This window comes from Dermacentor variabilis, chromosome 7 (genome assembly GCF_050947875.1).
Source record: "Dermacentor variabilis isolate Ectoservices chromosome 7, ASM5094787v1, whole genome shotgun sequence".
NCBI classification, from domain to species: Eukaryota; Metazoa; Arthropoda; class Arachnida; order Ixodida; family Ixodidae; genus Dermacentor; species Dermacentor variabilis.
The window spans coordinates 141,335,542-141,362,881 of NC_134574.1; the positions used below are offsets into that span (position 1 = coordinate 141,335,542).

A 27,340-nucleotide genomic window follows, 5' to 3' on the forward strand; every position below is an offset into this window, starting at 1 on the left:
GCCCTTCTTTTTCTTGCCAGGTTCCTTGTCATCTGCTTCTGGCTTCTCAGGTGTCTCCTTCCAGCCGAAGATAGTCGGAGAGGGCTCCTTTTCAGGTGTGCCCTCTCTGCTTGGAAGCTTGGTAGGCTCTTGTGTTTCAGCACCAGGTTCTACAGGGAGCCCTGGCTCTTTCTCGCCTTCCTTAATGATGCGAGTCACTTCAGTGATGATGACCATTTCGGGTTCTTTTTGGTCACGTGGCTCATCAGATGGCTTCTCTGGCTTGCCCTTCTTTTTCTTGCCAGGCTCCTTGTCATCAGCTTCTGGCTTCTCAGGTGTCTCCTTCCAGCCAAAGATAGTCGGAGTGGGCTTCTTTCCAGGTGTGCCTTCTCTGCTTGGAAGCTTGGTGTGCTCATGCGTCTCAGCACCAGGTTCTCCAGGGAATGCTGGCTCCTTCTTACCTTCCTCAATGATGCGAGTCACTTCAGTGATGATGACCGTCTCGGGTTCTTTCCGCTCATGTGGCTCATCGGATGGCTTCATTGGCTTGCCCTTCTTTTTCTTGCCAGGCTGCTTGTCATCGGCTTCTGGCTTCTCAGGTGTCTCCTTCCAGCCAAAGATAGTCGGAGTGGGCTCCTTTCCAGGTGTGCCCTCTCTGCTTGGAAGCTTGGTGTGCTCCTGCGTCTCAGCACCAGGTTCTCCAGGGAATGCTGGCTCCTTCTTACCTTCCTCTATGATGCGAGTCACTTCAGTGATGATGACCGTTTCGGGTTCTTTCCGCTCATGTGGCTCATCAGAAGGCTTCTTTGGCTTGCCCTTCTTTTTCTTGCCAGGCTCCTTGTCATCGGCTCCTGGCTTCTCAGGTGTCTCCTTCCAGCCAAAGATAGTTGGAGAGGGCTCCTTTCCAGGTGTGCCCTCTCTGCTTGGAAGCTTGGTGGGCTCTTGCGTCTCAGTACCAGGTTCTCCAGGGAATGCTGGCTCTTTCTTACCTTCCTCGATGATGCGAGTCACTTCAGTGATGATGACCCTTTCGGGTTCTTTCTGATCATGTGGCTCATCAGATGGCTTCTTTGGCTTGCCCTTCTTTATCCTGCCAGGTTCCCTGTCATCGGCTTGTGGCTTCTCAGGTGTCTCCTTCCAGCCAAAGATAGTGGGAGTGGGCTCCTTTCTAGGTGTGCGCTCTCTGTTTGGAAGCTTGGTGGGCTCTTGCGTTTCAGCACCAGGTTCTCCAGGGAATGCTGGCTCCTTCTTACCTTCCTCAATGATGCGAGTCACTTCAGTGATGATGACCGTTTCGGGTTCTTTCTGATCATGTGGCTCATCGGATGGCTTCTTTGGCTTGCCCTTCTTTTTCTTGCCAGGCTCCTTGTCATCAGCTTCCGGCTTCGCAGGTGTCTCCTTCCAGCCAAAGATACTCTGAGTGGGCTCCTTTCCAGGTGTGCCCTCTCTGCTTGGAAGCTTGGTGGGCTTTTGTGTCTCAGCACCAGGTTCTCCAGGGAATGCTGGCTCCTTCTTACCTTCCTCAATGATGCGAGTCACTTCAGTGATGATGACCGTCTCGGGTTCTTTCCGCTCATGTGGCTCATCGGATGGCTTCATTGGCTTGCCCTTCTTTTTCTTGCCAGGCTGCTTGTCATCGGCTTCTGGCTTCTCAGGTGTCTCCTTCCAGCCAAAGATAGTCGGAGTGGGCTCCTTTCCAGGTGTGCCCTCTCTGCTTGGAAGCTTGGTGTGCTCCTGCGTCTCAGCACCAGGTTCTCCAGGGAATGCTGGCTTCTTCTTACCTTCCTCGATGATGCGAGTCACTTCAGTGATGATGACCGTTTCGGGTTCTTTCCGGTCATGTGGCTCATCAGAAGGCTTCTTTGGCTTGCCCTTCTTTTTCTTGCCAGGCTCCTTGTCATCGGCTTCTGGCTTCTCAGGTGTCTCCTTCCAGCCAAAGATAGTTGGAGAGGGCTCCTTTCCAGGTGTGCCCTCTCTGCTTGGAAGCTTGGTGGGCTCTTGCGTCTCAGTACCAGGTTCTCCAGGGAATGCTGGCTCTTTCTTACCTTCCTCGATGATGCGAGTCACTTCAGTGATGATGACCGTTTCGGGTTCTTTCTGATCATGTGGCTCATCAGATGGCTTCTTTGGCTTGCCCTTCTTTTTCTTGCCAGGTTCCCTGTCATCGGCTTGTGGCTTCTCAGGTGTCTCCTTCCAGCCAAAGATAGTCGGAGAGGGCTCCTTTCCAGGTGTGCCCTCTCTGCTTGGAAGCTTGGTGGGCTCTTGTGTTTCAGCACCAGGTTCTCCAGGGAATGCTGGCTCTTTCTCGCCTTCCTTAATGATGCGAGTCACTTCAGTGATGATGACCATTTCGGGTTCTTTTTGGTCATGTGGCTCATCAGATGGCTTCTCTGGCTTGCCCTTCTTTTTCTTGCCAGGCTCCTTGTCATCAGCTTTTGGCTTCGCAGGTGTCTCCTTCCAGCCAAAGATAGTCTGAGTGGGCTCCTTTCCAGGTGTGCCCTCTCTGCTTGGAAGCTTGGTGGGCTCTTGCGTTTCAGCGCCAGATTCTCCAGGGAATGCTGGCTCCTTCTTACCTCCCTCGATGATGCGAGTCACTTCAGTGATGATGATGGTCTCGGGTTCTTTCCGCTCATGTGGCTCATCGGATGGCTTCTTCGGCTTGCCCTTCTTTTCCTTGCCAGGTTCCTTGGCATCGGCTTGTGGCTTCTCAGGTGTCTCCTTCCAGCCAAAGATAGTGGGAGTGGGCTCCTTTCTAGGTGTGCGCTCTCTGTTTGGAAGCTTGGTGGGCTCTTGCGTTTCAGCACCAGGTTCTCCAGGGAATGCTGGCTCCTTCTTACCTTCCTCAATGATGCGAGTCACTTCAGTGATGATGACCGTTTCGGGTTCTTTCTGATCATGTGGCTCATCGGATGGCTTCTTTGGCTTGCCCTTCTTTTTCTTGCCAGGCTCCTTGTCATCAGCTTCCGGCTTCGCAGGTGTCTCCTTCCAGCCAAAGATACTCTGAGTGGGCTCCTTTCCAGGTGTGCCCTCTCTGCTTGGAAGCTTGGTGGGCTCTTCCGTTCCAGCACCAGGTTCTCCAGGGAATGCTGGCTCCTTCTTACCTCCCTCGATAATGCGAGTCACTTCAGTGATGATGATGGTCTCGGGTTCTTTCCGCTCATGTGGCTCATTGGATGGCTTCATTGGCTTGCCCTTCTTTTTCTTGCCAGGTTCCTTGTCATAGGCTTGTGGCTTCTCAGGTGTCTCCTTCCAGCTAAACATAGTCGGAGTGGGCTCCTTTCCAGGTGTGCCCTCTCTGCTTGGAAGCTTGGTGAGCTCTTGCGTTTCAGCACCAGGTTCTCCAGGGAATGCTGGCTCCTTCTTACATTCCTCGATGATGCGAGTCACTTCAGTAATGATGACTGTTTCGGGTTCTTTCTGATCATGCGGCTCATCGGATGGCTTCTTTGGCTTGCCCTTCTTTTTATGGCCAGGTTCCTTGTCATCAGCTTCCGGCTTCTCAGGTGTCTCCTTCCAGCCAAAGATAGTTGGAGAGGGCTCCTTTCCAGGTGTGCCCTCTCTGCTTGGAAGCTTGGTGGGCTCTTGCGTCTCAGTACCAGGTTCTCCAGGGAATGCTGGCTCTTTCTTACCTTCCTCGATGATGCGAGTCACTTCAGTGATGATGACTGCTTCGTGTTCTTTCTGATCATGTGGCTCATCAGATGGCTTCTTTGGTTGGCCCTTCTTTTTCTTGCCAGGTTCCTTGTCATCGGCTTGTGGCTTCTCAGGTGTCTCCTTCCAGCCAAAGATAGTCGGAGTGGGCTCCTTTCCAGGTGTGCCCTGTCTGCTTGGAAGCTTGGTGGGCTCTTGTGTTTCAGCACCAGGTTCTCCAGGGAATGCTGGCTCTTTCTCGCCTTCCTCTATGATGCGAGTCACTTCAGTGATGATGACCGTTTCGGGTTCTTTCTGATCATGTGGCTCATCAGATGGCTTCTTTGGCTTGCCCTTCTTTTTCTTGCCAGGTTCCTTGTCATCTGCTTCTGGCTTCTCAGGTGTCTCCTTCCAGCCGAAGATAGTCGGAGAGGGCTCCTTTCCAGGTGTGCCCTCTCTGCTTGGAAGCTTGGTGAGCTCTTGCGTTTCAGCACCAGGTTCTCCAGGGAATGCTGGCTCCTTCTTACGTTCCTCGATGATGCGAGTCACTTCAGTAATGATGACTGTTTCGGGTTCTTTCCGCTCATGTGGCTCATCGGATGGCTTCATTGGCTTGCCCTTCTTTTTCTTGCCAGGTTCCTTGTCATCGGCTTGTGTCTTCTCAGGTGTCTCCTTCCAGCCAAAGATAGTCGGAGTGGGCTCCTTTCCAGGTGTGCCCTCTCTGCTTGGAAGCTTGGTGAGCTCTTGCGTTTCAGCACCAGGTTCTCCAGGGAATGCTGGCTCCTTTTTACATTCCTCGATGATGCGAGTCACTTCAGTAATGATGACTGTTTCGGGTTCTTTCTGATCATGCAGCTCATCGGATGGCTTCTTTGGCTTGCCCTTCTTTTTATGGCCAGGTTCCTTGTCATCGGTTTCTGGCTTCTCAGGTGTTTCCTTCCAGCCAAAGATAGTCGGAGTGGGCTCCTTTCCAGGTGTGCCCTCTCTGCTTGGAAGCTTGGTAGGCTCTTGTGTTTCAGCACCAGGTTCTACAGGGAGCCCTGGCTCTTTCTCGCCTTCCTTAATGATGCGAGTCACTTCAGTGATGATGACCATTTCGGGTTCTTTTTGGTCACGTGGCTCATCAGATGGCTTCTCTGGCTTGCCCTTCTTTTTCTTGCCAGGCTCCTTGTCATCAGCTTCTGGCTTCTCAGGTGTCTCTTTCCAGCCAAAGATAGTCGGAGTGGGCTCCTTTCCAGGTGTGCCCTCTCTGCTTGGAAGCTTGGTGTGCTCCTGCGTCTCAGCACCAGGTTCTCCAGGGAATGCTGGCTCCTTCTTACCTTCCTCAATGATGCGAGTCACTTCAGTGATGATGACCGTCTCGGGTTCTTTCCGCTCATGTGGCTCATCGGATGGCTTCATTGGCTTGCCCTTCTTTTTCTTGCCAGGCTGCTTGTCATCGGCTTCTGGCTTCTCAGGTGTCTCCTTCCAGCCAAAGATAGTCGGAGTGGGCTCCTTTCCAGGTGTGCCCTCTCTGCTTGGAAGCTTGGTGGGCTCTTGCGTTTCAGCACCAGGTTCTCCAGGGAATGCTGGCTCCTTCTTACCTTCCTCAATGATGCGAGTCACTTCAGTGATGATGACCGTTTCGGGTTGTTTCTGATCATGTGGCTCATCGGATGGCTTCTTTGGCTTGCCCTTCTTTTTCTTGCCAGGCTCCTTGTCATCAGCTTCCGGCTTCGCAGGTGTCTCCTTCCAGCCAAAGATACTCTGAGTGGGCTCCTTTCCAGGTGTGCCCTCTCTGCTTGGAAGCTTGGTGGGCTCTCCCAATCCAGCACCAGGTTCTCCAGGGAATGCTGGCTCCTTCTTACCTCCCTCGATAATGCGAGTCACTTCAGTGATGATGATGGTCTCGGGTTCTTTCCGCTCATGTGGCTCATCGGATGGCTTCATTGGCTTGCCCTTCTTTTTCTTGCCAGGTTCCTTGTCATAGGCTTGTGGCTTCTCAGGTGTCTCCTTCCAGCCAAACATAGTCGGAGTGGGCTCCTTTCCAGGTGTGCCCTCTCTGCTTGGAAGCTTGGTGAGCTCTTGCGTTTCAGCACCAGGTTCTCCAGGGAATGCTGGCTCCTTCTTACATTCCTCGATGATGCGAGTCACTTCAGTAATGATGACTGTTTCGGGTTCTTTCTGATCATGCGGCTCATCGGATGGCTTCTTTGGCTTGCCCTTCTTTTTATGGCCAGGTTCCTTGTCATCGGTTTCTGGCTTCTCAGGTGTTTCCTTCCAGCCAAAGATAGTCGGAGTGGGCTCCTTTCCAGGTGTGCCCTGTCTGCTTGGAAGCTTGGTGGGCTCTTGTGTTTCAGCACCAGGTTCTCCAGGGAATGCTGGCTCTTTCTCGCCTTCCTCTATGATGCGAGTCACTTCAGTGATGATGACCGTTTCGGGTTCTTTCTGATCATGTGGCTCATCAGATGGCTTCTTTGGCTTGCCCTTCTTTTTCTTGCCAGGCTCCTTGTCATCAGCTTCCGGCTTCTCAGGTGTCTCCTTCCAGCCAAACATAGTTGGAGAGGGCTCCTTTCCAGGTGTGCCCTCTCTGCTTGGAAGCTTGGTGGGCTCTTGCGTCTCAGTACCAGGTTCTCCAGGGAATGCTGGCTCTTTCGTACCTTCCTCGATGATGCGAGTCACTTCAGTGATGATGACTGTTTCGGGTTCTTTCTGATCATGTGGCTCATCAGATGGCTTCTTTGGCTTGCCCTTCTTTTTCTTGCCAGGTTCCTTGTCATCGGCTTGTGGCTTCTCAGGTGTCTCCTTCCAGCCAAAGATAGTCGGAGTGGGCTCCTTTCCAGGTGTGCCCTGTCTGCTTGGAAGCTTGGTGGGCTCTTGTGTTTCAGCACCAGGTTCTCCAGGGAATGCTGGCTCTTTCTCGCCGTCCTCTATGATGCGACTCACTTCAGTGATGATGACCGTTTCGGGTTCTTTCTGATCATGTGGCTCATCAGATGGCTTCTTTGGCTTGCCCTTCTTTTTCTTGCCAGGTTCCTTGTCATCTGCTTCTGGCTTCTCAGGTGTCTCCTTCCAGCCGAAGATAGTCGGAGAGGGCTCCTTTCCAGGTGTGCCCTCTCTGCTTGGAAGCTTGGTGAGCTCTTGCGTTTCAGCACCAGGTTCTCCAGGGAATGCTGGCTCCTTCTTACGTTCCTCGATGATGCGAGTCACTTCAGTAATGATGACTGTTTCGGGTTCTTTCCGCTCATGTGGCTCATCGGATGGCTTCATTGGCTTGCCCTTCTTTTTCTTGCCAGGTTCCTTGTCATAGGCTTGTGGCTTCTCAGGTGTCTCCTTCCAGCCAAACATAGTCGGAGTGGGCTCCTTTCCAGGTGTGCCCTCTCTGCTTGGAAGCTTGGTGAGCTCTTGCGTTTCAGCACCAGGTTCTCCAGGGAATGCTGGCTCCTTTTTACATTCCTCGATGATGCGAGTCACTTCAGTAATGATGACTGTTTCGGGTTCTTTCTGATCATGCGGCTCATCGGATGGCTTCTTTGGCTTGCCCTTCTTTTTATGGCCAGGTTCCTTGTCATCGGTTTCTGGCTTCTCAGGTGTTTCCTTCCAGCCAAAGATAGTCGGAGTGGGCTCCTTTCCAGGTGTGCCCTCTCTGCTTGGAAGCTTGGTAGCCTCTTGTGTTTCAGCACCAGGTTCTACAGGGAGCCCTGGCTCTTTCTCGCCTTCCTTAATGATGCGAGTCACTTCAGTGATGATGACCATTTCGGGTTCTTTTTGGTCACGTGGCTCATCAGATGGCTTCTCTGGCTTGCCCTTCTTTTTCTTGCCAGGCTCCTTGTCATCAGCTTCTGGCTTCTCAGGTGTCTCCTTCCAGCCAAAGATAGTCGGAGTGGGCTCCTTTCCAGGTGTGCCCTCTCTGCTTGGAAGCTTGGTGTGCTCCTGCGTCTCAGCACCAGGTTCTCCAGGGAATGCTGGCTCCTTCTTACCTTCCTCAATGATGCGAGTCACTTCAGTGATGATGACCGTCTCGGGTTCTTTCCGCTCATGTGGCTCATCGGATGGCTTCATTGGCTTGCCCTTCTTTTTCTTGCCAGGCTGCTTGTCATCGGCTTCTGGCTTCTCAGGTGTCTCCTTCCAGCCAAAGATAGTCGGAGAGGGCTCCTTTCCATGTGTGCCCTCTCTGCTTGGAAGCTTGGTGTGCTCCTGCGTCTCAGCACCAGGTTCTCCAGGGAATGCTGGCTCCTTCTTACCTTCCTCGATGATGCGAGTCACTTCAGTGATGATGACCGTTTCGGGTTCTTTCCGGTCATGTGGCTCATCAGAAGGCTTCTTTGGCTTGCCCTTCTTTTTCTTGCCAGGCTCCTTGTCATCGGCTTCTGGCTTCTCAGGTGTCTCCTTCCAGCCAAAGATAGTTGGAGAGGGCTCCTTTCCAGGTGTGCCCTCTCTGCTTGGAAGCTTGGTGGTCTCTTGCGTCTCAGTACCAGGTTCTCCAGGGAATGCTGGCTCTTTCTTACCTTCCTCGATGATGCGAGTCACTTCAGTGATGATGACCGTTTCGGGTTCTTTCTGATCATGTGGCTCATCAGATGGCTTCTTTGGCTTGCCCTTCTTTTTCTTGCCAGGTTCCCTGTCATCGGCTTGTGGCTTCTCAGGTGTCTCCTTCCAGCCAAAGATAGTGGGAGTGGGCTCCTTTCTAGGTGTGCGCTCTCTGTTTGGAAGCTTGGTGGGCTCTTGCGTTTCAGCACCAGGTTCTCCAGGGAATGCTGGCTCCTTCTTACCTTCCTCAATGATGCGAGTCACTTCAGTGATGATGACCGTTTCTGGTTCTTTCTGATCATGTGGCTCATCAGATGGCTTCATTGGCTTGCCCTTCTTTTTCTTGTCAGGCTGCTTGTCATCGGCTTCTGGCTTCTCAGGTGTCTCCTTCCAGCCAAAGATAGTCGGAGTGGGCTCCTTTCCAGGTGTGCCCTCTCTGCTTGGAAGCTTGGTGTGCTCCTGCGTCTCAGCAGCAGGTTCTCCAGGGAATGCTGGCTCCTTCTTACCTTCCTCGATGATGCGAGTCACTTCAGTGATGATGACCGTTTCGGGTTCTTTCCGGTCATGTGGCTCATCAGAAGGCTTCTTTGGCTTGCCCTTCTTTTTCTTGCCAGGCTCCTTGTCATCGGCTTCTGGCTTCTCAGGTGTCTCCTTCCAGCCAAAGATAGTTGGAGAGGGCTCCTTTCCTGGTGTGCCCTCTCTGCTTGGAAGCTTGGTGGGCTCCTGCGTCTCAGTACCAGGTTCTCCAGGGAATGCTGGCTCTTTCTTACCTTCCTCGATGATGCGAGTCACTTCAGTGATGATGACCGTTTCAGGTTCTTTCTGATCATGTGGCTCATCAGATGGCTTGTTTGGCTTGCCCTTCTTTTTCTTGCCAGGCTCCTTGTCATCGGCTTCTGGCTTCTCAGGTGTCTCCTTCCAGCCAAAGATAGTTGGAGAGGGCTCCTTTCCAGGTGTGCCCTCTCTGCTTGGAAGCTTGGTGGGCTCTTGCGTCTCAGTACCAGGTTCTCCAGGGAATGCTGGCTCTTTCTTACCTTCCTCGATGATGCGAGTCACTTCAGTGATGATGACCGTTTCGGGTTCTTTCTGATCATGTGGCTCATCAGATGGCTTCTTTGGCTTGCCCTTCTTTTTCTTGCCAGGTTCCCTGTCATCGGCTTGTGGCTTCTCAGGTGTCTCCTTCCAGCCAAAGATAGTCGGAGAGGGCTCCTTTCCAGGTGTGCCCTCTCTGCTTGGAAGCTTGGTGGGCTCTTGTGTTTCATCACCAGGTTCTCCAGGGAATGCTGGCTCTTTCTCGCCTTCCTTAATGATGCGAGTCACTTCAGTGATGATGACCATTTCGGGTTCTTTTTGGTCATGTGGCTCATCAGATGGCTTCTCTGGCTTGCCCTTCTTTTTCTTGCCAGGCTCCTTGTCATCAGCTTTTGGCTTCGCAGGTGTCTCCTTCCAGCCAAAGATAGTCTGAGTGGGCTCCTTTCCAGGTGTGCCCTCTCTGCTTGGAAGCTTGGTGGGCTCTTGCGTTTCAGCGCCAGATTCTCCAGGGAATGCTGGCTCCTTCTTACCTTCCTCGATGATGCGAGTCACTTCAGTGATGATGATGGTCTCGGGTTCTTTCCGCTCATGTGGCTCATCGGATGGCTTCTTCGGCTTGCCCTTCTTTTCCTTGCCAGATTCCTTGTCATCGGCTTGTGGCTTCTCAGGTGTCTCCTTCCAGCCAAAGATAGTGGGAGTGGGCTCCTTTCTAGGTGTGCGCTCTCTGTTTGGAAGCTTGGTGGGCTCTTGCGTTTCAGCACCAGGTTCTCCAGGGAATGCTGGCTCCTTCTTACCTTCCTCAATGATGCGAGTCACTTCAGTGATGATGACCGTTTCGGGTTCTTTCTGATCATGTGGCTCATCGGATGGCTTCTTTGGCTTGCCCTTCTTTTTCTTGCCAGGCTCCTTCTCATCAGCTTCCGGCTTCGCAGGTGTCTCCTTCCAGCCAAAGATACTCTGAGTGGGCTCCTTTCCAGGTGTGCCCTCTCTGCTTGGAAGCTTGGTGGGCTCTTCCGTTCCAGCACCAGGTTCTCCAGGGAATGCTGGCTCCTTCTTACCTCCCTCGATAATGCGAGTCACTTCAGTGATGATGATGGTCTCGGGTTCTTTCCGCTCATGTGGCTCATCGGATGGCTTCATTGGCTTGCCCTTCTTTTTCTTGCCAGGTTCCTTGTCATAGGCTTGTGGCTTCTCAGGTGTCTCCTTCCAGCCAAACATAGTCGGAGTGGGCTCCTTTCCAGGTGTGCCCTCTCTGCTTGGAAGCTTGGTGAGCTCTTGCGTTTCAGCACCAGGTTCTCCAGGGAATGCTGGCTCCTTCTTACATTCCTCGATGATGCGAGTCACTTCAGTAATGATGACTGTTTCGGGTTCTTTCTGATCATGCGGCTCATCGGATGGCTTCTTTGGCTTGCCCTTCTTTTTATGGCCAGGTTCCTTGTCATCGGTTTCTGGCTTCTCAGGTGTTTCCTTCCAGCCAAAGATAGTTGGAGTGGGCTCCTTTCCAGGTGTGCCCTCTCTGCTTGGAAGCTTGGTAGGCTCTTGTGTTTCAGCACCAGGTTCTACAGGGAGCCCTGGCTCTTTCTCGCCTTCCTTAATGATGCGAGTCACTTCAGTGATGATGACCATTTCGGGTTCTTTTTGGTCACGTGGCTCATCAGATGGCTTCTCTGGCTTGCCCTTCTTTTCCTTGCCAGGTTCCTTGTCATCGGCTTGTGGCTTCTCAGGTGTCTCCTTCCAGCCAAAGATAGTGGGAGTGGGCTCCTTTCTAGGTGTGCGCTCTCTGTTTGGAAGCTTGGTGGGCTCTTGCGTTTCAGCACCAGGTTCTCCAGGGAATGCTGGCTCCTTCTTACCTTCCTCAATGATGCCAGTCACTTCAGTGATGATGACCGTTTCGTGTTCTTTCTGATCATGTGGCTCATCGGATGGCTTCTTTGGCTTGCCCTTCTTTTTCTTGCCAGGCTCCTTGTCATCAGCTTCCGGCTTCGCAGGTGTCTCCTTCCAGCCAAAGATACTCTGAGTGGGCTCCTTTCCAGGTGTGCCCTCTCTGCTAGGAAGCTTGGTGGGCTCTTCCGTTCCAGCACCATGTTCTCCAGGGAATGCTGGCTCCTTCTTACCTCCCTCGATAATGCGAGTCACTTCAGTGATGATGATGGTCTCGGGTTCTTTCCGCTCATGTGGCTCATCGGATGGCTTCATTGGCTTGCCCTTCTTTTTCTTGCCAGGTTCCTTGTCATCGGCTTGTGGCTTCTCAGGTGTCTCCTTCCAGCCAAAGATAGTCGGAGTGGGCTCCTTTCCAGGTGTGCCCTCTCTGCTTGGAAGCTTGGTGAGCTCTTGCGTTTCAGCACCAGGTTCTCCAGGGAATGCTGGCTCCTTCTTACGTTCCTCGATGATGCGAGTCACTTCAGTGATGATGACTGTTTCGGGTTCTTTCTGATCATGCGGCTCATCGGATGGCTTCTTTGGCTTGCCCTTCTTTTTATGGCCAGGTTCCTTGTCATCAGCTTCTGGCTTCTCAGGTGTTTCCTTCCAGCCAAAGATAGTCGGAGTGGGCTCCTTTCCAGGTGTGCCCTCTCTGCTTGGAAGCTTGGTAGGCTCTTGTGTTTCAGCACCAGGTTCTACAGGGAGCCCTGGCTCTCTCTCGCCTTCCTTAATGATGCGAGTCACTTGAGTGATGATGACCATTTCGGGTTCTTTTTGGTCACGTGGCTCATCAGATGGTTTCTCTTGCTTGCCCTTCTTTTTCTTGCCAGGCTCCTTGTCATCAGCTTCTGGCTTCGCAGGTGTCTCCTTCCAGCCAAAGATGGTCGGAGAGGGCTCCTTTCCAGGTGTGCCCTCTCTGCTTGGAAGCTTGGTGGGCTCTTGTGTTTCAGCACCAGGTTCTCCAGGGAATGCTGGCTCCTCCTTACCTTCCTCGATGATGCGAGTCACTTCAGTGATGATCACGGTCTCGGGTTCTTTCCGCTGATGTGGCTCATCGGATGGCTTCTTTGGCTTGCCCTTCTTTTTATGGCCAGGTTCCTTGTCATCGGCTTCTGGCTTCTCAGGTGTTTCCTTCCAGCCAAAGATAGTCGGAGTGGGCTCCTTTCCAGGTGTGCCCTCTCTGCGTGGAAGCTTGGTGGGCTCTTGTGTTTCAGCACCAGGTTCTCCAGGGAGCCCTGGCTCCTTCTCGCCTTCCTTAATGATGCGAGTCACTTCAGCGATGATGCCCATTTCGGGTTCTTTGTGGTCATGTGGCTCATCAGATGGCTTCTCTGGCTTGCCCTTCTTTTTCTTGCCAGACTCCTTGTCATCAGCTTCCGGCTTCTCAGGTATCTCCTTCCAGCCAAAGATAGTTGGAGAGGGCTCCTTTCCAGGTGTGCCCTCTCTGCTTGGAAGCTTGGTGGGCTCTTGCGTCTCAGCACCAGGTTCTCCAGGGAATGCTGGCTGCTTCTTACCTTCCTCGATGATGCGAGTCACTTCAGTGATGATGACCGTTTCAGATTCTTTCCGCTCATGTGGCTCATCGGATGGCTTCATTGGTTTGCCCTTCTTTTTCTTGCCAGGCTCCTTGTCATCGGCTTCTGGCTTCTCAGGTGTCTCCTTGCAGCCGAAGATAGTCGGAGAGGGCTCCTTTCCAGGTGTGCCCTCTCTGCTTGGAAGCTTGGTGGGCTCTTGTGTTTCAGCACCAGGTTCTCGAGGGAATGCTGGCTCCTTCTTACCTTCCTCGATGATGCGAGTCACTTCAGTGATGATGACGGTCTCTGGTTCTTTCCACTCATGTGGCTCATCGGATGGCTTCATTGGCTTGCCCTTCTTTTTCTTGCCAGGTTCCTTGTCATCAGCTTCAGGCTTCTCAGGTGTCTCCTTCCAGCCAAAGATAGTCAGAGAGGGCTCCTTTCCATGTGTGCCCTCTCTGCTTGGAAGCTTGGCGGGCTCTTGCATTTCAGTACCAGGTTCTCCAGGGAATGCTGGCTTCTTACCTTCCTCAATGATGCGAGTCACTTCAGTGATGATGACCGTTTCGGGTTCTTTCTGATCACGTGGCTCATCGGATGGCTTCTTTGGCTTGCCCTTCTTTTTCTTGCCAGGCTCCTTGTCATCGGCTTCAGGCTTCTGAGGTGTCTCCTTCCAGCCAAAGATAGTTGGAGTGGGCTCCTTTCCAGGTGTGCCCTCTCTGCTTGGAAGCTTGGTGGGCTCTTGAGTTTCAGCGCCAGGTTCTCCAGGGAATGCTGGCTCCTTCTTACCTTCCTCGATGATGCGAGTCACTTCAGTGATGATGACCGTCTCGGGTTCTTTCCGCTCATGTGGCTTATCGGATGGCTTCTTTGGCTTGCCCTTCTTTTTCTTGCCAGGTTCCTTGTCATCGGCTTCTGGCTTATCAGGTGTCTCCTTCAAGCCAAAGATAGTCAGAGAGGGCTCCTTTCCAGGTGTGCCCTCTCTGCTTGGAAGCTTGGTGGGCTCTTGAGGTTCAGCTCCAGGTTCTCCAGGGAACCCTGGCTCCTTGTCACCTTCCTTGATGATGTGAGTCACTTCAGTGACGATGATCGTTTCGGGTTCTTTCTGGTCATGTGGCTCACCAGATGGCTTATTTTGCTTGCCCTTCTTTTTCTTGCCAGGCTCTTTATCTTTAGCTTCTGGCTTCTCAGGTGCTTCCTTCCAGCCAAAGATAGTTGGAGTGGGCTCCATTCCAGGTGTGCTCTCTTTGCTTGGAAGCTTGGTCAGCTCTTGCGTGGTAGTTTTGGGCTCTTCAGGGAACCCTGGCTCGCTCTCACCTTCCTTGATGATGCGGGTTACTTCGGTGAAGATGACCGTCTTGGTATCTTTATGGTGATGTGGCTCGTTGGATGGCTTCTTTGACTTGCGCTTGTTTTTCCTGCTAGGAGCTTTGTGTTCAGTTTCTGGCTTCGGAAATGTCTCTGCGCTCATTGGTGGATGCTCTCTTCGACATTCCCTGATTATGTCAGTCAGTTCGGAAATAAGGTGTGTGTTATCATAGTCTTGACCTACTGGCTCGTTGCTGTGTGTGATGTCCTTTGATATTGTTTCCTCTTTCAGTTTGTCCATGTGTTCAGGCATTTGATATAGACCAGCCTCACTGAGATCGCATGTTTCCGGGAGCTGTTCTACTTTCTGTGAAACTTCTTGGCATCCATGGATGGTTGTTTTGCTTACGTTCAGTGTTTTCTCATAGGGGTCTTGGAGGTGCTCATCCTCTCTGATGACATGTGCTGGTTCTGTGTTGTGAAGTTCGAAATATTTCTCAAGTCCTTGCTCTTCAGGCATTTCTTTTCGCTCATAAATTTTTCTGTGGCCATGTTCTTTGTCGTTCTTATGTTGGGAGTCCAGGCCACTCTCCTTTTCTTCATTTCCTTTTTCTTTCTTGCCTGGGTGTTGTTTGTCCTGTTTTTGTTGTGGCACAGAGCCATCTTTGATGACTGCTTTCATTGCAGCTGCTTTAGTAATGTCACTATGGCTTGGTGTTTTAGGGAACCCTGAAGAAGCATCGAAACCCGTCTTGTTTTGCATATCTGGTTGCTGCTTGTGGTCGCCTGGTTGCAGCATTTCTGCAGTGTTTGAGAGACTTGTTATCTGTGAATGCTCAACTATTGTGGTTGTTGTGATGGTAGGAACTCCATATATTATAGTGAGCGTGCTTTCCTCAGAGGGAGCCTTAGGTTTTTCGGTTCCCTGTTCGTCCAAAGAAATGTCGCGTTCTGCCTTAGGGGCATCGACTGACTGAAGTGGCAATTCTTTAGTATATTTTTGAGGGGACTGAGCTTTTCCACCTATGGATGGCTGAGTATAAACAGGCACGTAAGAAGGAACTGTGCTGGAACGGTCATGGGAGTGTTGTGTCGTTGGAGGTACGTCGTATTTGGTTACCTCACCTACAAAAGGATCACTGATGATGTGAACTGTAAGGTCGGTCTCTGCCTTATGTAGCTTATCGGTCTGCATTGCTGGCGTCACACCGTCTGGAGCTTGTGCACTGCCAGGCATTACAGCAGGCACTTTGGTATCAAGCGCAACAGACGTGGCCACACCGTGTGGTTGTTTACTGTCGTCACACAGAATGACAAGCTGCCGAGAGAGATCGGCCGGAGTCTTACCTCGAGGAGTGGCAAGAGTACTGTTGAAGCCTTCTCGAAGGGGTTGCGGTTCGCCTGTTTCCTTTGTTGGTGCCGGTTGCATGGCGTCAGGTTTGTCATTTTCAGTTTCTACCCTTGACGGTGTTACAAGAGCGGGTTGCTCGGGAAGGGGAGCCTTGCTTTTCTTTTTTGATTTTTTCTTCTTCTCCTTCTTCGTTTCACTGTCTGGCTGGACAGGCTGTTCTTTCTTGGCGTCTTCTGCAGGAGTGACATCGGAGGGATGCTTGCTGTCTCCAGAGAACAAGTTCATTGCAAATTTCTTCACTTTCTTGCCGAACCTGTCCAGCGGATTGCTTGATGTTTTCGTGTCTTGGACTTGGGGAGATGGAGAATGGTCCTTCTTCTTTTGCTTGGAACTCTTTTTCAGATGCTTAGGTTGGCCATTAGTGGGGGCATCATCATCTGTTGTCTTTTGCTCGTCGTATCCTAGGCTTGCAGGCTCCCCGGTTTCTTTTGCCACCAATGGAGTGCTTTCGCCTTGCTCAGACTGAGACAGCAAAGGTTTCCCAGCAGGCTCTGTGCCAGTCCCAGAAGACAGTGGGGGCTTCCCAGAATCAATTTCGTGCTGCCCAGACAAAGTCTTGCTGACTGTAATTGATGGGAGTGGACTTTCCTTCTTTTGGAGCTCGAGATGTTTTGGGTGCCCATTAGCCCTTTCCAAAGCCTTTTCTGGTCCTTCGAGAGCTGTCACGTTAGTCGGTTGCTGCGGCACCATGGACAGTAGATCGGTGCTTATGGCATAAACGGTGCTGCCCACGTCTGTTGTGCTTGTTGTGGGTGATTTGGAGACCCGACCTTTCATGATCACAGCATCAACCTCAGTGGTGCCTGGTTTTTGACTCACAAGCATTGGTTCTCCCTTCTGGCCTTCCTTACCTGTTTCCTTCATGGACTTGGCGCTCGGGAATAAGTGGCGAGGATCGGCAGCTGCCGATCCTTCACCGGGTGACAGCTGCCTAACAGTTACGGTAGTGCGGCTGACAACCTCACGCCGTTTCTCAGACTGAGATGTCTCAGTCTCAGAATCAGCTGGAAAAACCAAAGTGCTTGTGATGCCCTCACCAGTTACTGCCTGCACCTTGTCGAGTGTTATCTCCCGATGCTGCAGGGTGTGTACACTGGGCATCTGCTTTGACGTCATTGTGTTGAGCTCTTCAGTTTCAGCTGGAGGTTTGGCAGAAGCTTTGGCACTTCCCTTGACGACACTATCAGGTGTCCAACCCTGACTGTGTTGTGTAGACACACCATCACTTACCATTTCGTGTGCACCTATCCTCTGCATCGACTTCCTGGTGTCCATTTCAGATTCATGCACACTCACACTGTACACTTCAGTGGTGGTCTGTTTCTCTCCGGGAATTTCACTTGCAGCAACACCTTCCACGTCTGTGCTGTCCAGAGGCCTCACCTCGTGGGCGTCCTCTTCTGGCGCTTGCACAAATTCCGCGAAGGACGGAAGCTGGAAGGAGTAATGAACAAGCTGAACTTTTTCCTGGAACTTCAGCTCGATGGTTTTCCTCTCCTCTGTGTCCTGCACGACCCTTGAAGACACCAGGTTCAGCGGCTCCACTTCCCTCTTAAACTCGCTCTCCACCAGCTTGACTTCACCAGGTGCGGGTTCTTGCCTGCCGGTGAGTGATGACAGCGCCCTGAGCTCGTCATCAACAGATGTGTCACTAAGTACCCTAGTCTCTCCTGGCAGGCTGCTCAGTGTGGGAGCAAGCTCTTCGGTAGTCACTGTGACTGCCTGCGGGTGAGTGTCGGTTGTGTCCTGTGTTGAGTGCCTCTCCGTTGCCGCTGCAAGGAAAGGCATGGGGGAAGGACTGCGGTCGTGACGTGTTACAACCCAGCTAGTACCAAAACGGGCGTGCCCTTCTGCTGGCTGGGACTGCCAGGACTCCCACATGGGACTGCCGTGTTCGGAGCTCCAAGTGCCGCTGACAGTGCTAACCGTAGTCAACTGTTCTGACCTCCCCTGAGGCTCCAGATTCGCTGTGTATGCTTGAATGCCATCGGGGCTTGTAAGAGATCTAAAAGATTCAGAGAGCTGCCAAGGCTGGTGACCTCCATCTGTTCCCAGATGCGGCTGACCGCCTGTCTGCCCTGTGCTGACTGCCGAGACGAGCCTGGTGGTGGTGCGAGTCACCTGAGAGGTCCCGTCTGGCTGCTGCTCTCGAGTCACAACGGTCTGCGGTCTAGACTGGTAGAACGCCATGTACTCCTGGCCGGCGGGGACGTCCATAAACGAGCCCGGAGCTTGGCCGGAAAGCTTCGGGATTGTTTCACTCGATACGTCCGCCCCCTGTAAACCAAATACTAGGCCGTTAGTCAGGGCCTTGCTGTGACCAATCCAGTATTGTGACTGTGTGTGCAGCCGAAAGTGACAAGAGCTGATGGAGGAAGTTGCAGAGAAGAAGATAGAGGAGAAGACAAAGAGAGAAAGAAAGACAGGAAGACAAGGGAAGGTGGTGCAGATGTACAAGTTTGTATTGCCATAAAAAACAGGAGCGAAAAAAAAGTGACACAAAGACACGATATCAGAAGATGAGAACACACCATGCGTGGCACTCTCGTAACAACAAAGTATGACACAATTATGCAAAATTATTCCACGAAACAATGTTTAAGCCCACTATGAGCCACCCAAAGTCTCTGTGTAACCGTCAAACATGACTAGCAAAGGCACTCTCAAATGCAAATGCAACACAACACAAAATAAACTCACTGCCTGTCACACAGACATGCTAGGGCTACTATAAATATGCACGCGGTGATTGCCTTTCCTACGAACTGGCGCAGTATCGCAGGACACACAGAAGCCATTCTCGTCAATGGTGCCTATGCACAAGAAGCAGCAAATGGCAGTACATGAGGTAAAGACTCATGGTAGTAGCAGTAGTAGTGGTCAGATGTCCACAACTGAGATCTACAAACTCTTTTCCAAAGAGCACGGCAAAGAAAAGTACAAGCGTTAGTAGCTGCAGTAGTACTCTCGAGCAGTGGGGTTGGGGGGGGGGGGGGGTGCTTTGGAAAGTGCAAACAGGGAAAGGAGTAATGCTGATGCTTGATTAGTCATATTGCAGACCAGGCAGGCGACAAGGGCATGATATGTGGTCTTTCGGAGAGGGAGCTTGTCCTCTAAAAACAGCTGCGAACATGCGAAGGTGTTGTTCGAATCAAACCTTGGAGGCTGGGTCAAGGCACCCGTCGGAATGGCGCCCAGCATTTTCACCCCCTCCTTCCCCAACAGGTTCCCGAGCGCTTGCCTCTTCAGGCAGCCCCTTGCGCTTTTTCTTGGCCTTTTTCTTGCTGGCCGTCTCTTCCAAGGGGGTGCCCTGACGCTGCTCCGGCGAGCACGCGCCACTCTCATCGGCACCTGTCCTCTGAGGCACAACCCCCACCGCGTCCTTGCTCACACCTCCCGACTCGCGCACTCCCCCTGATACGTCCTCACCGGCAACCGGCTCGCTCCTAGACTCAACCCCTTCATAGCCGGGCACGGGGCTTCCCATACGGGCCACTTGCGCATATGTCAACCTTTTAGACTCGCCCGTGGGCGACAACAGTTCTTTCTGCACCATTTCGACAGGCTGCGTCGTTCCGTTCAGTCTTTCGGCAGTCTCTGTTTCCACTGTCACTGGGACTTGAACTGCAGAAGTGTGGGAATCCTTGTCATCCTGCCTGCTGTCTTTTTCAGGATGAGGCTTCCTGGCTTCGAGCTGAACTGGCTCATCGTCGGCGCTAGACTCTGTGACCAAAGTCGGCTGTGGACTCGCTCTCCCAGACAGGATTTCTGCGTACGTCGGCCTTGGTGCCAGAGATGGCTCGCCCAAGCTCTCTGCTTGCCTGGAGTCGGCTGTGCTCCGAGACTGTTGCACTTTGCCATCTACATTTTTCTGTTGGCTCGACCCATCTTTGGAGCTGGACTTGGCTGCGCCTGACTTCACGTGTCTCTCCTGTGATGTTGCCGGAGGCAAACTCTGCGTCACCGGGGCAATGAGGGTGACGGGAATCTGCTCGGTTTCTTCGACGTGCTCATGGCTTTCGGCTGGCAAGCTATGTGCTCCTCGTGGCAGCTGAAGGAACGGTGCACCCCTGAAGTCCAGGCCTGGCATTGAGCTGGAGGAAGCCTGTCCTGGCTCAGGCGTGGCCTCCCTGGAAGGGCGGGCACTGCCACGTGGTGATCGGACGTAACGTTTGTACGAAGTGTCCGTGCTGACGTTGAATGGCACCTCATCGGGCAACTGTCGCTGGTGCAGTTTGCGTATGTGGTCCTGAAGCTGAGTCATTTGGTGCCGGTACTTTCTGACCTCATCCTTAAGAGCCTGAGTGGTGGGGAACAGATGTTTGGCGCCAGGGGGAGGAAAGAGAAACAACCAGTGTGTTGGTTACGAGCTGCGCGCTACCCTAGGTACAACCTAGTTGGGAACACAACCACGACGTGCTTTGCTACGTCTACAGCACAACGCCTCGACTTTTCTACGTGGGTTACAATGTGCGGCCACACAGCCAGTCTGCTGCCTCACTGTCCACCATTTACATGGCACTCAATTTTATGAGATTAACATTGCGATCTCTACTCTCTTTCAGCCTCCTTTGAACTGGACAAAGGGTCACATCCCATTAACAAATTAATTGATTGATTGATTTCACTAATGGATTGACTTTCCAAAACGACACCTATGTTATGAGGGACACTAGAGCGGATGGGTGTGGATTCATTTCGGCACCGCATTTTGGTCAGAATGCGGCCGTGGCAAGTTGACATTACACCCACAACCAACAGACATTTATGATGAATCAGGCGTGCAAACAAATAAGGATCTTTTTGGGTGGTATGTGTAACTGGCTGACATGACTGCTGGTAAGAAAGAAAAAAAAAAAAGCGCTGAAGCTAAGGCTAGAGTTTATAAATTTCAGTTAAATACATTATGATGTTTAGGTTAGAATTCTTGCAATTATCAGCATGTAGAAGGCAACAGGAGCTAATCAATGCCTGGTTGCTACTTTCCACGTGGCAACAAAGAAGCAAGGTTTCCGAACACAGCATTTGTGTCTCTCGGGTTTGGTTGTTTCTTTGTTTTTGATGACACTTCTTGTGGGACACTGGTCAGAATACCAAGCACAATCTTATATGCTTCTCCACTGCTCTGTGAAATGAAAAATTTTACACTTCAGTTCAACGAAGACCTTTGTAATGTACTTGTAATGCTGCAAGAGTGACTATGTATAAATACTGATTGTTGAGTAATGCAGCAATGACTAGAGCAACAGAGCAGAAGGAAAGAAGCAAGCCAGGGTGTTGAGTTGCCCACAAAGTCCCCAGTACAGTTTCAGAATATAGTTGTCAAGTTCAAGTGAGGCCAAACTATGAGCACTAATAAGCAGTTTCTACTTTAGAAGAAATAAGCAAGGAAGCGAGATTGAAAGAAAGAAGAAGTATGCGAGCAGTGGCACAGTTTAAAAATGCAACTACGTTTTCACTGTCTGTCTTGCAAGATCCTAGCACAACAGCTACAACAGAAGATACGCACTGCAAGGGATAATAATTCTGGTACAGGCACACAGGAAAATAAGCACACGGGAAGATTTTTATCTGCAGTACGAGGGACGCAGTACGCACCTCCTGGAGCTTGAGATTCAGAGTGCGTTCTGCAGGCGTGTTACCGATAGCCCCGAGGGCCAGTTTCAGTCGGTGCTCCGATTGGGACAGAAGTTGCCTCACGTGAAGGAGGTCCTGACTATATTGCTCGTCCTGCAAGAAGAAGAAAACCGTCACACAAAATGAGCACGTTGCTTAGGATCAGCCCTTCTTTTTTTATTCCTGGATGCAATAAGCGCTTGCATGAAATCACCTCATGTGAGGCACGCGCTGCACTCGTGTGAAAAAAAAAAAAAAAAAAAAAAAGATGCGGTGCATGTGCTCGAACATGCATGGAAAACATGGAAAACATGGAAAACAAAGCACAGGTGAGTGAAGTGATGTTGTGTGCTGTCGTCCTCTTATTCTGCACCATTCATCCTGCACCACACTTTCCCGCACTTAAACCTCTATATAAGGAAGTAGGTAAAAATCAGCAGTTCACTTTTTTATATCAAAAACATTGTTCTACTGAAATTAGAATTTTTATGAAAATAAGTACAGTCACTGACGTCTTTCTTTTACACGGAAGGGGCCGCAAATATTTCAGAATTATCGGGCAATCTGTGAAAACGAATTTCAATGACGAAAAAGTTTTACCTTCACTCGAAAGGCAAAGCATCTGTAGCAATAGCAAAGTATCACACGACTACACAGAGTAACGTTTATAGTTTTTTTGGCCGTATAAATTGCAGTAAGGATCTGCTTACTAACTAAGTTATCAAGGAATTAATTATTGGGGAGTTATTGGGCAGCCAGAAAAAAAAACGAATTTCAATGATAAGGAAAATTTCATTTTGTTGAATTTGAAAGTTGGCAATCAAAGATACGATTTCATGCCGCATTGACGGTATCTTCACATCGGCGGTATAAAGCCCAGCCCGCGAAGCTTGCGTGTCCTGTCCGCTGTACGCAGTGGGACGCCGCCGCTATCACGAAGAGTGCAAGCAGAGGGGAGCAAGCGCTTTGTCTGCCTTTCGCTTCAACATGCCTCCAAAACTCGAGGAGATTATGCATCCTCCACCACTAAACACGCGAGAAGACCGCGCACATGAAGTCATGGCCATCTGGGTTTGCCCCGAGTTTGCACAGATTGCAGATTATGTCCAAGATAGGGCGGGTAAGCAGTGTACGCACTTGGCTGCACCGAAAGCCAAGAGCAGCCACGGCTGGTCTAAAGGAGGAGATGCCTGCTCAGCTTCCCTCCATTTCTTTCTCCCCCTTATCACGTGCTTGATCATGTTACCGCACGGGACATGCAGAACATGACAGCGAGATAGTCTTGTTGCTACGTTTTGGCGGCAGCTGTGTGGCACGGAGCGCGACTTGAGAAGTGCGTTTGCAAGCAGCCACGTATGATTAAGCAATTTGACCATCTGCAGCTATTTCCATTTATTGCTTTGGTATTTGTTTGCAGTGGCAGTGAAATTACGTTATATTGAAATCGTGTATGAGCACACTTCCGTTATACTGAGGTTCAAAATGCATGGTGTTCTACGGACAAGAAGTTATAAAAAGTTAAAAACTTTGTTATATCAGGAACTTCATTTTACTGAAGCTTATTTATCGAGGTTTATCTGTACATCAATTGGGCAAAGATTATATTGCATGTCACTGGATACCGTGAGCGCAGAGGAAAATTTTTCTGTTTCTGCAATACAATGAAAAATTCATGTCACACTGTTTTCTGTCACTATGGTGAGATGCGAGCTATCATTCTAAAGAAAAAAAAAGAGCTGAGTGCGTATTTTATCCTGCACCTGGTCAAATATGATGGCACTGCAAATGTACATGACCCGCTGGCTTGAAGGTAAGCTAGACATCAATGAATGCCCTGAAATATTTATGAAAGCAACTCTACACAATTGTTGGCCCAATGCAAAACTTTGGAAATGACCTAGTTTTGCATGTTCAGTCGTCGTCGCCATTTTCACTAATACTCTGTCCTAAAACAGTGTGGCTTCACTGCAATTCACGGTAAACTGCAGTGAAGACATACATGAAGGCAAACCCACATCCTCAATTTTACCATCAATTTGTTGACCTCTAGATGTGCATTACATGCGCAGAAAACCAGAACAGCTAAGACTGACATGTGTATACAATTTTGCAAATGTGAACGTGCAGCCAGTTTGCGTGACGGCAACTTGTAATGACAGCAGTCAGTGTACACAGCAACCTGAATATCCAACACGGGCAAGTTCAAACAATTTGTGCCTCTTGAATGTCCTCTAATCAAATGTCTTTGACTGTACTGTTCCTCCCCTGGGCAGCCAAATGTTGGAGTTTCTCGAATGTCTTCTCCTGAATTTGACAGCTTCAAAACACACTTAAAACATAACGGGCCAACAAAAATGTTTCGATTTATTAGAATTTACTTGATTTATCTTTATGCAAGTGACCGCTCACACACCTATGTGGTAGCCCACAGCATGAAAATGAAAAGTTAGTAAACAGAGAAATAGATACAAAATATTGAAAAACGTAGAAATATACACAAAACAGAGAGAAATGGTAGTGCTTTACGATGAAATTAATCACTGTGGAATAGAATCTGAGGTAGTAGTATTTACTACAACTACCATAGCACAAAATGTTGCTTAATAAGCTTTCACTTAGCTGTCAGTGGTGAATCATGAAATTAAAGTGCAAATTGGAGATGCCGATCTGCTCTTAGGTGTGGCTTCACTGTAGTTTTTCCATAAAGTGCAGCGAAGCCAATCTGTGCTTGAATTGCAGTGAGAGCAGCGACGACTGGACATGCAAAACGACTGTTTGTAAAATTGTGTCTCCATGCCAGCAAGTATGTCAAATTGCTTTGATAAAGACTTGAGCGTATTTGTTGATTCATCTAGTTTACTGTAAAATCAGCATATCATACACCGTTTTCATAAATTAGCGCAATTCATGAAAATGCTGTGGCATACCAACTCGTCCAAGCTGCCACCTTTGTGAACATCATGCACATTTGCACCTCCACTATATTCTATGGCAGTTATACGAGTATACAATAACTTGCAATAACCTGTGGTAACCATGATGCAAAGGCGAGTAAGTTATCAATTTGTAGCCGCCGTAGCCATTGAATCCTTGTAATCATATTTGAACTACCGTGACCTTGTACTAGGTATCTGAAAAAATTATTTTTGATAGATAAAGATGCAATCTGAATGCAGAAATGCTCAAGACATGCCTGTGCGAGGCAGGCAGACAACTCTTGGCAGCGGCTGTCCAGCTTCCCCTGCAGCCCTTGCAGTTGCCGTGACAGCTCCTGCACCGCGGCCACCATGGCGTTCTCCTCGGGCGAGTACGAAGCCCAGACACGGAGGTGCACCCGCAGCTTCTCCAGTGACATGGCCATCTTGGTCTGCTGGCTGGAAAGGTCGGCCAGCATTTTCTGCACAGAAGACGAACCGCCTTTTGTTGCTCCTAGTCTTGGGTTTCCCACGTTATGAATAAAGTGCTTGGAAAGGGCAGGTTGTTTGACACAGATGATTGATCGGTTAACTTGATGATCAATGGAACGGAATGACTTAATGGTTGATCTATCTATGGACTGACTGATCAGTCCGTGATTGATTGGTGACACTTACTCATTGATTGGATCAGTAATACTTATTACTAGGGCTGTGTGAATAACGAATAGTAGATTTCAAATTGAATAACAAATTGAATCTGAGCCGATATAGTGTAAAAATTCCTTTCACTCAATTTTAATTTTCTTTTTCATCATACACTGTTCAGAAGCGGCCAGCCCTGTGATAACGTGCACAGAGCATCATTCAGACTACTGACGAAGCGTGAAAAGGAATGGCATTGAAATAGAATCGCTAAATTATCCCAGCCATGGTCGCTTCACATATCTGGTCCATGCCAAGTATGTTAACGCTTCACCTTAAGACGCAACATTAAGGCCTATTGTTGTTTGCACGAAACTTTGTGTGTGCCTGTGTAAGTTCCTCGTAGCATTACTCACCTCACGCAAAGCCAGCTGGTCACGCAGGCTCTTACGCCGAAGTTGAGGTGCCTCGAGGGAAGAGCGCGTTCGCTCCAACCATGACTGGCAGTCACGAGCCTTTGGAAGATAAGAACACATTCAATGATATGTAGACCTGCTTGCTTGACCGAGCTTACTACAGTTTAACAAGTTTTCTGCGCAGAACAAACACAATAACAATAAAGACAATCCTTGAAAGAGCTGCTTCTATGAATGCTAATAAAGAATACTAGAGTTTTTCCCACTGGCCTTTTAAGTTTCTCTATAATCTCATCAAGTTCACGGCTGTAAATAAGCCTTCCAAGACCATGGTTAACCTTCAAAAAATAATTCAAAAGGCTTATTTGGTCTCAGTTAGTGAAAACTGCCTCTATATAGCTGATATAAAAACACATTAACAGAGGTTATTGATGACACACATAGACACCCTACCACCTGCATTGCATGTGTAATTCCCAACGAGCGTTTCCCTAAAAAAGTTTCAAATCCGCTGTTTCCTTTAAATTGTATTTGCTCATATCAAGAGGACAGATATGGCGAGCACCTCAGATAAGAAAATTAGTTTCAGAGCCATGAAGTCCCCCAGGCTTCTTTGTGGCTTACAATTTGCTGCCTTCATTCCCAAAAGCCTGTCTCAGAAAAAAAAAAAACTCATAAAAATAAAGCACTAGCACAGCTAACATACTAACTACTACTTATGTATAGCAGGTGCATAGCTCATATTAGCACTTATTGAACACTGCTTATCGTTCTTATTCATCATTATCATGAAACTAAAAAAGTTCAAAAAAGAAATGTGAATCCTAACACTTACCAATTTCCCTGAATCTGACCCTAAAATAGCACATTTATATAGTACCTCAAATATGCCTTAATCTGGTCCTTCGGCACACCTGATTACATCTATTCTGCCTCTTTTCATTCCCTCCTCCCGACAGAGTAGGCAGGCATTGTGCCTCTCTCAGTGGCAGATGTCAGCTTTCTCCCTCCGTTTCCTTTGTGTGCTTGTATGTTTCCATATAATAATAATAATAATAATAATAATAATAATAATAATAATAATAATAATAATAATAATAATAATAATAATAATAATAATAATAATAAATGTATTTGTTATGTTAACCTAGCAGGCCAAACTCCAGTTTGGCTGCCTGAAGCCACACTGAAGGCAAGCTCAACAGCCTCTCTGCAAAAAAAGTAACCGTCATGAGAATCCTGTGTCTTGGTCTGCAAACCCATACAACATGCTGTGCAAAAATCACCTTCTCGCCTCCCACTTACCACTTGCTGGCTTTCTTTTTTTTTTTTCAAACACAAAGCACTTTGACCCTCACTCTGGCCAGCGTTTGTGCAAGATATTGTCACTTGTCAACTAGCGTTACTAACTGAGAAGGCAATTAGGCAAGACTCTTCGCTATAGAAATGGTGACAACACTCAAGGGCTTTTGGATATGGTAGGTGTGTCCTGTGCCAAATGATAAGTTTATAGCAGTGATAATCCGGTGAAAAACAGTCACTAGTAAAACGCAATACAATGTACAGGTGACAATATCCAGAACACACTACGTGATCCAACGCACCATAGGCACGATCCACGAGAAGTGCAATGTCCGCTAGCTGACTACAGAACCTGGTGCGCAAATAATGAGTTTGCTTTCCGTGATCAGTCTGCTGCATGTTCCACGTAGCACTTATTGTGCCCGAGTCCACTGGTGGACCACACCGACTTTACCGTCGGACTACACAGCACAAGGACAGCCTTCGCAGCGTGGTCTTCACCACTACCTACCTTGCGTTCACACTGTTCCCACTCTTCGACCAGCTCTTGGAGCAGAGCCAGCTCCTGGACGAGACGGCCCTCGAGGTTGCGCTGGCGTTCCTCGGCCGCGTCCAGTTTCTCCAGCAGTGGCCCCACGTGGCAGGAGCGGCCAATGCGCTGCACCAGGCCGCTCATCTCTGCCAGCTGGCCCTGGCCGCTTGCCATGTCCCGATTCACCTCCTGGATCGCACGCGTCAAAGAAAGTAGAGACGTGTTCTCTGATTATGGTTATATTGCAGCACTTATGGTAGACATCACTATAGACGCCATCATCATAATCAATATATTGTTATGTCCACTCCAGGATGAAGACCTCTCCCAGTGATCTCCACCTACATCTGTCCAGCGCCAGCTTATTCCATCTTATGCTTGCAAATTTCCTAATTTCATTGTGCCACCTAATTCTCTGGCGTCCTCGACTATGCTTCCCTTCCCCCTTGGAACCCGTTCTGTGACTAATAGACTACCAGTTACCTGCCCTACGCTTTACATGGCCTACCCAGCTCCATCTCGTCCTCTTAATCTGAACTAGAATATTGACTACCCTTGTTTGTCCTCTCATCCACACCGCTCTCATCCTGTTTCTTAATGTTACGCCTAAC

At 49.7% G+C, this 27,340-nt stretch overlaps 1 protein-coding gene across 1 annotated transcript in view; it reads right to left on the minus strand.

Annotated features, from left to right (window-relative positions):
- The window catches only part of LOC142588869 (uncharacterized), a 371,216-nt gene that overhangs the window by 59,360 nt on the left and 284,516 nt on the right, over nt 1-27,340 (minus strand). Inside the window, exons 118-122 of the mRNA XM_075700688.1 lie at nt 26,709-26,918; nt 24,896-24,994; nt 24,113-24,316; nt 20,902-21,033; nt 96-17,580 (exon numbers count right to left, since the gene is read on the minus strand). Of these exons, the coding sequence (XP_075556803.1) occupies nt 96-17,580; nt 20,902-21,033; nt 24,113-24,316; nt 24,896-24,994; nt 26,709-26,918 (18,130 nt within the window). The remainder of the gene's footprint in view (nt 1-95; nt 17,581-20,901; nt 21,034-24,112; nt 24,317-24,895; nt 24,995-26,708; nt 26,919-27,340) is intronic.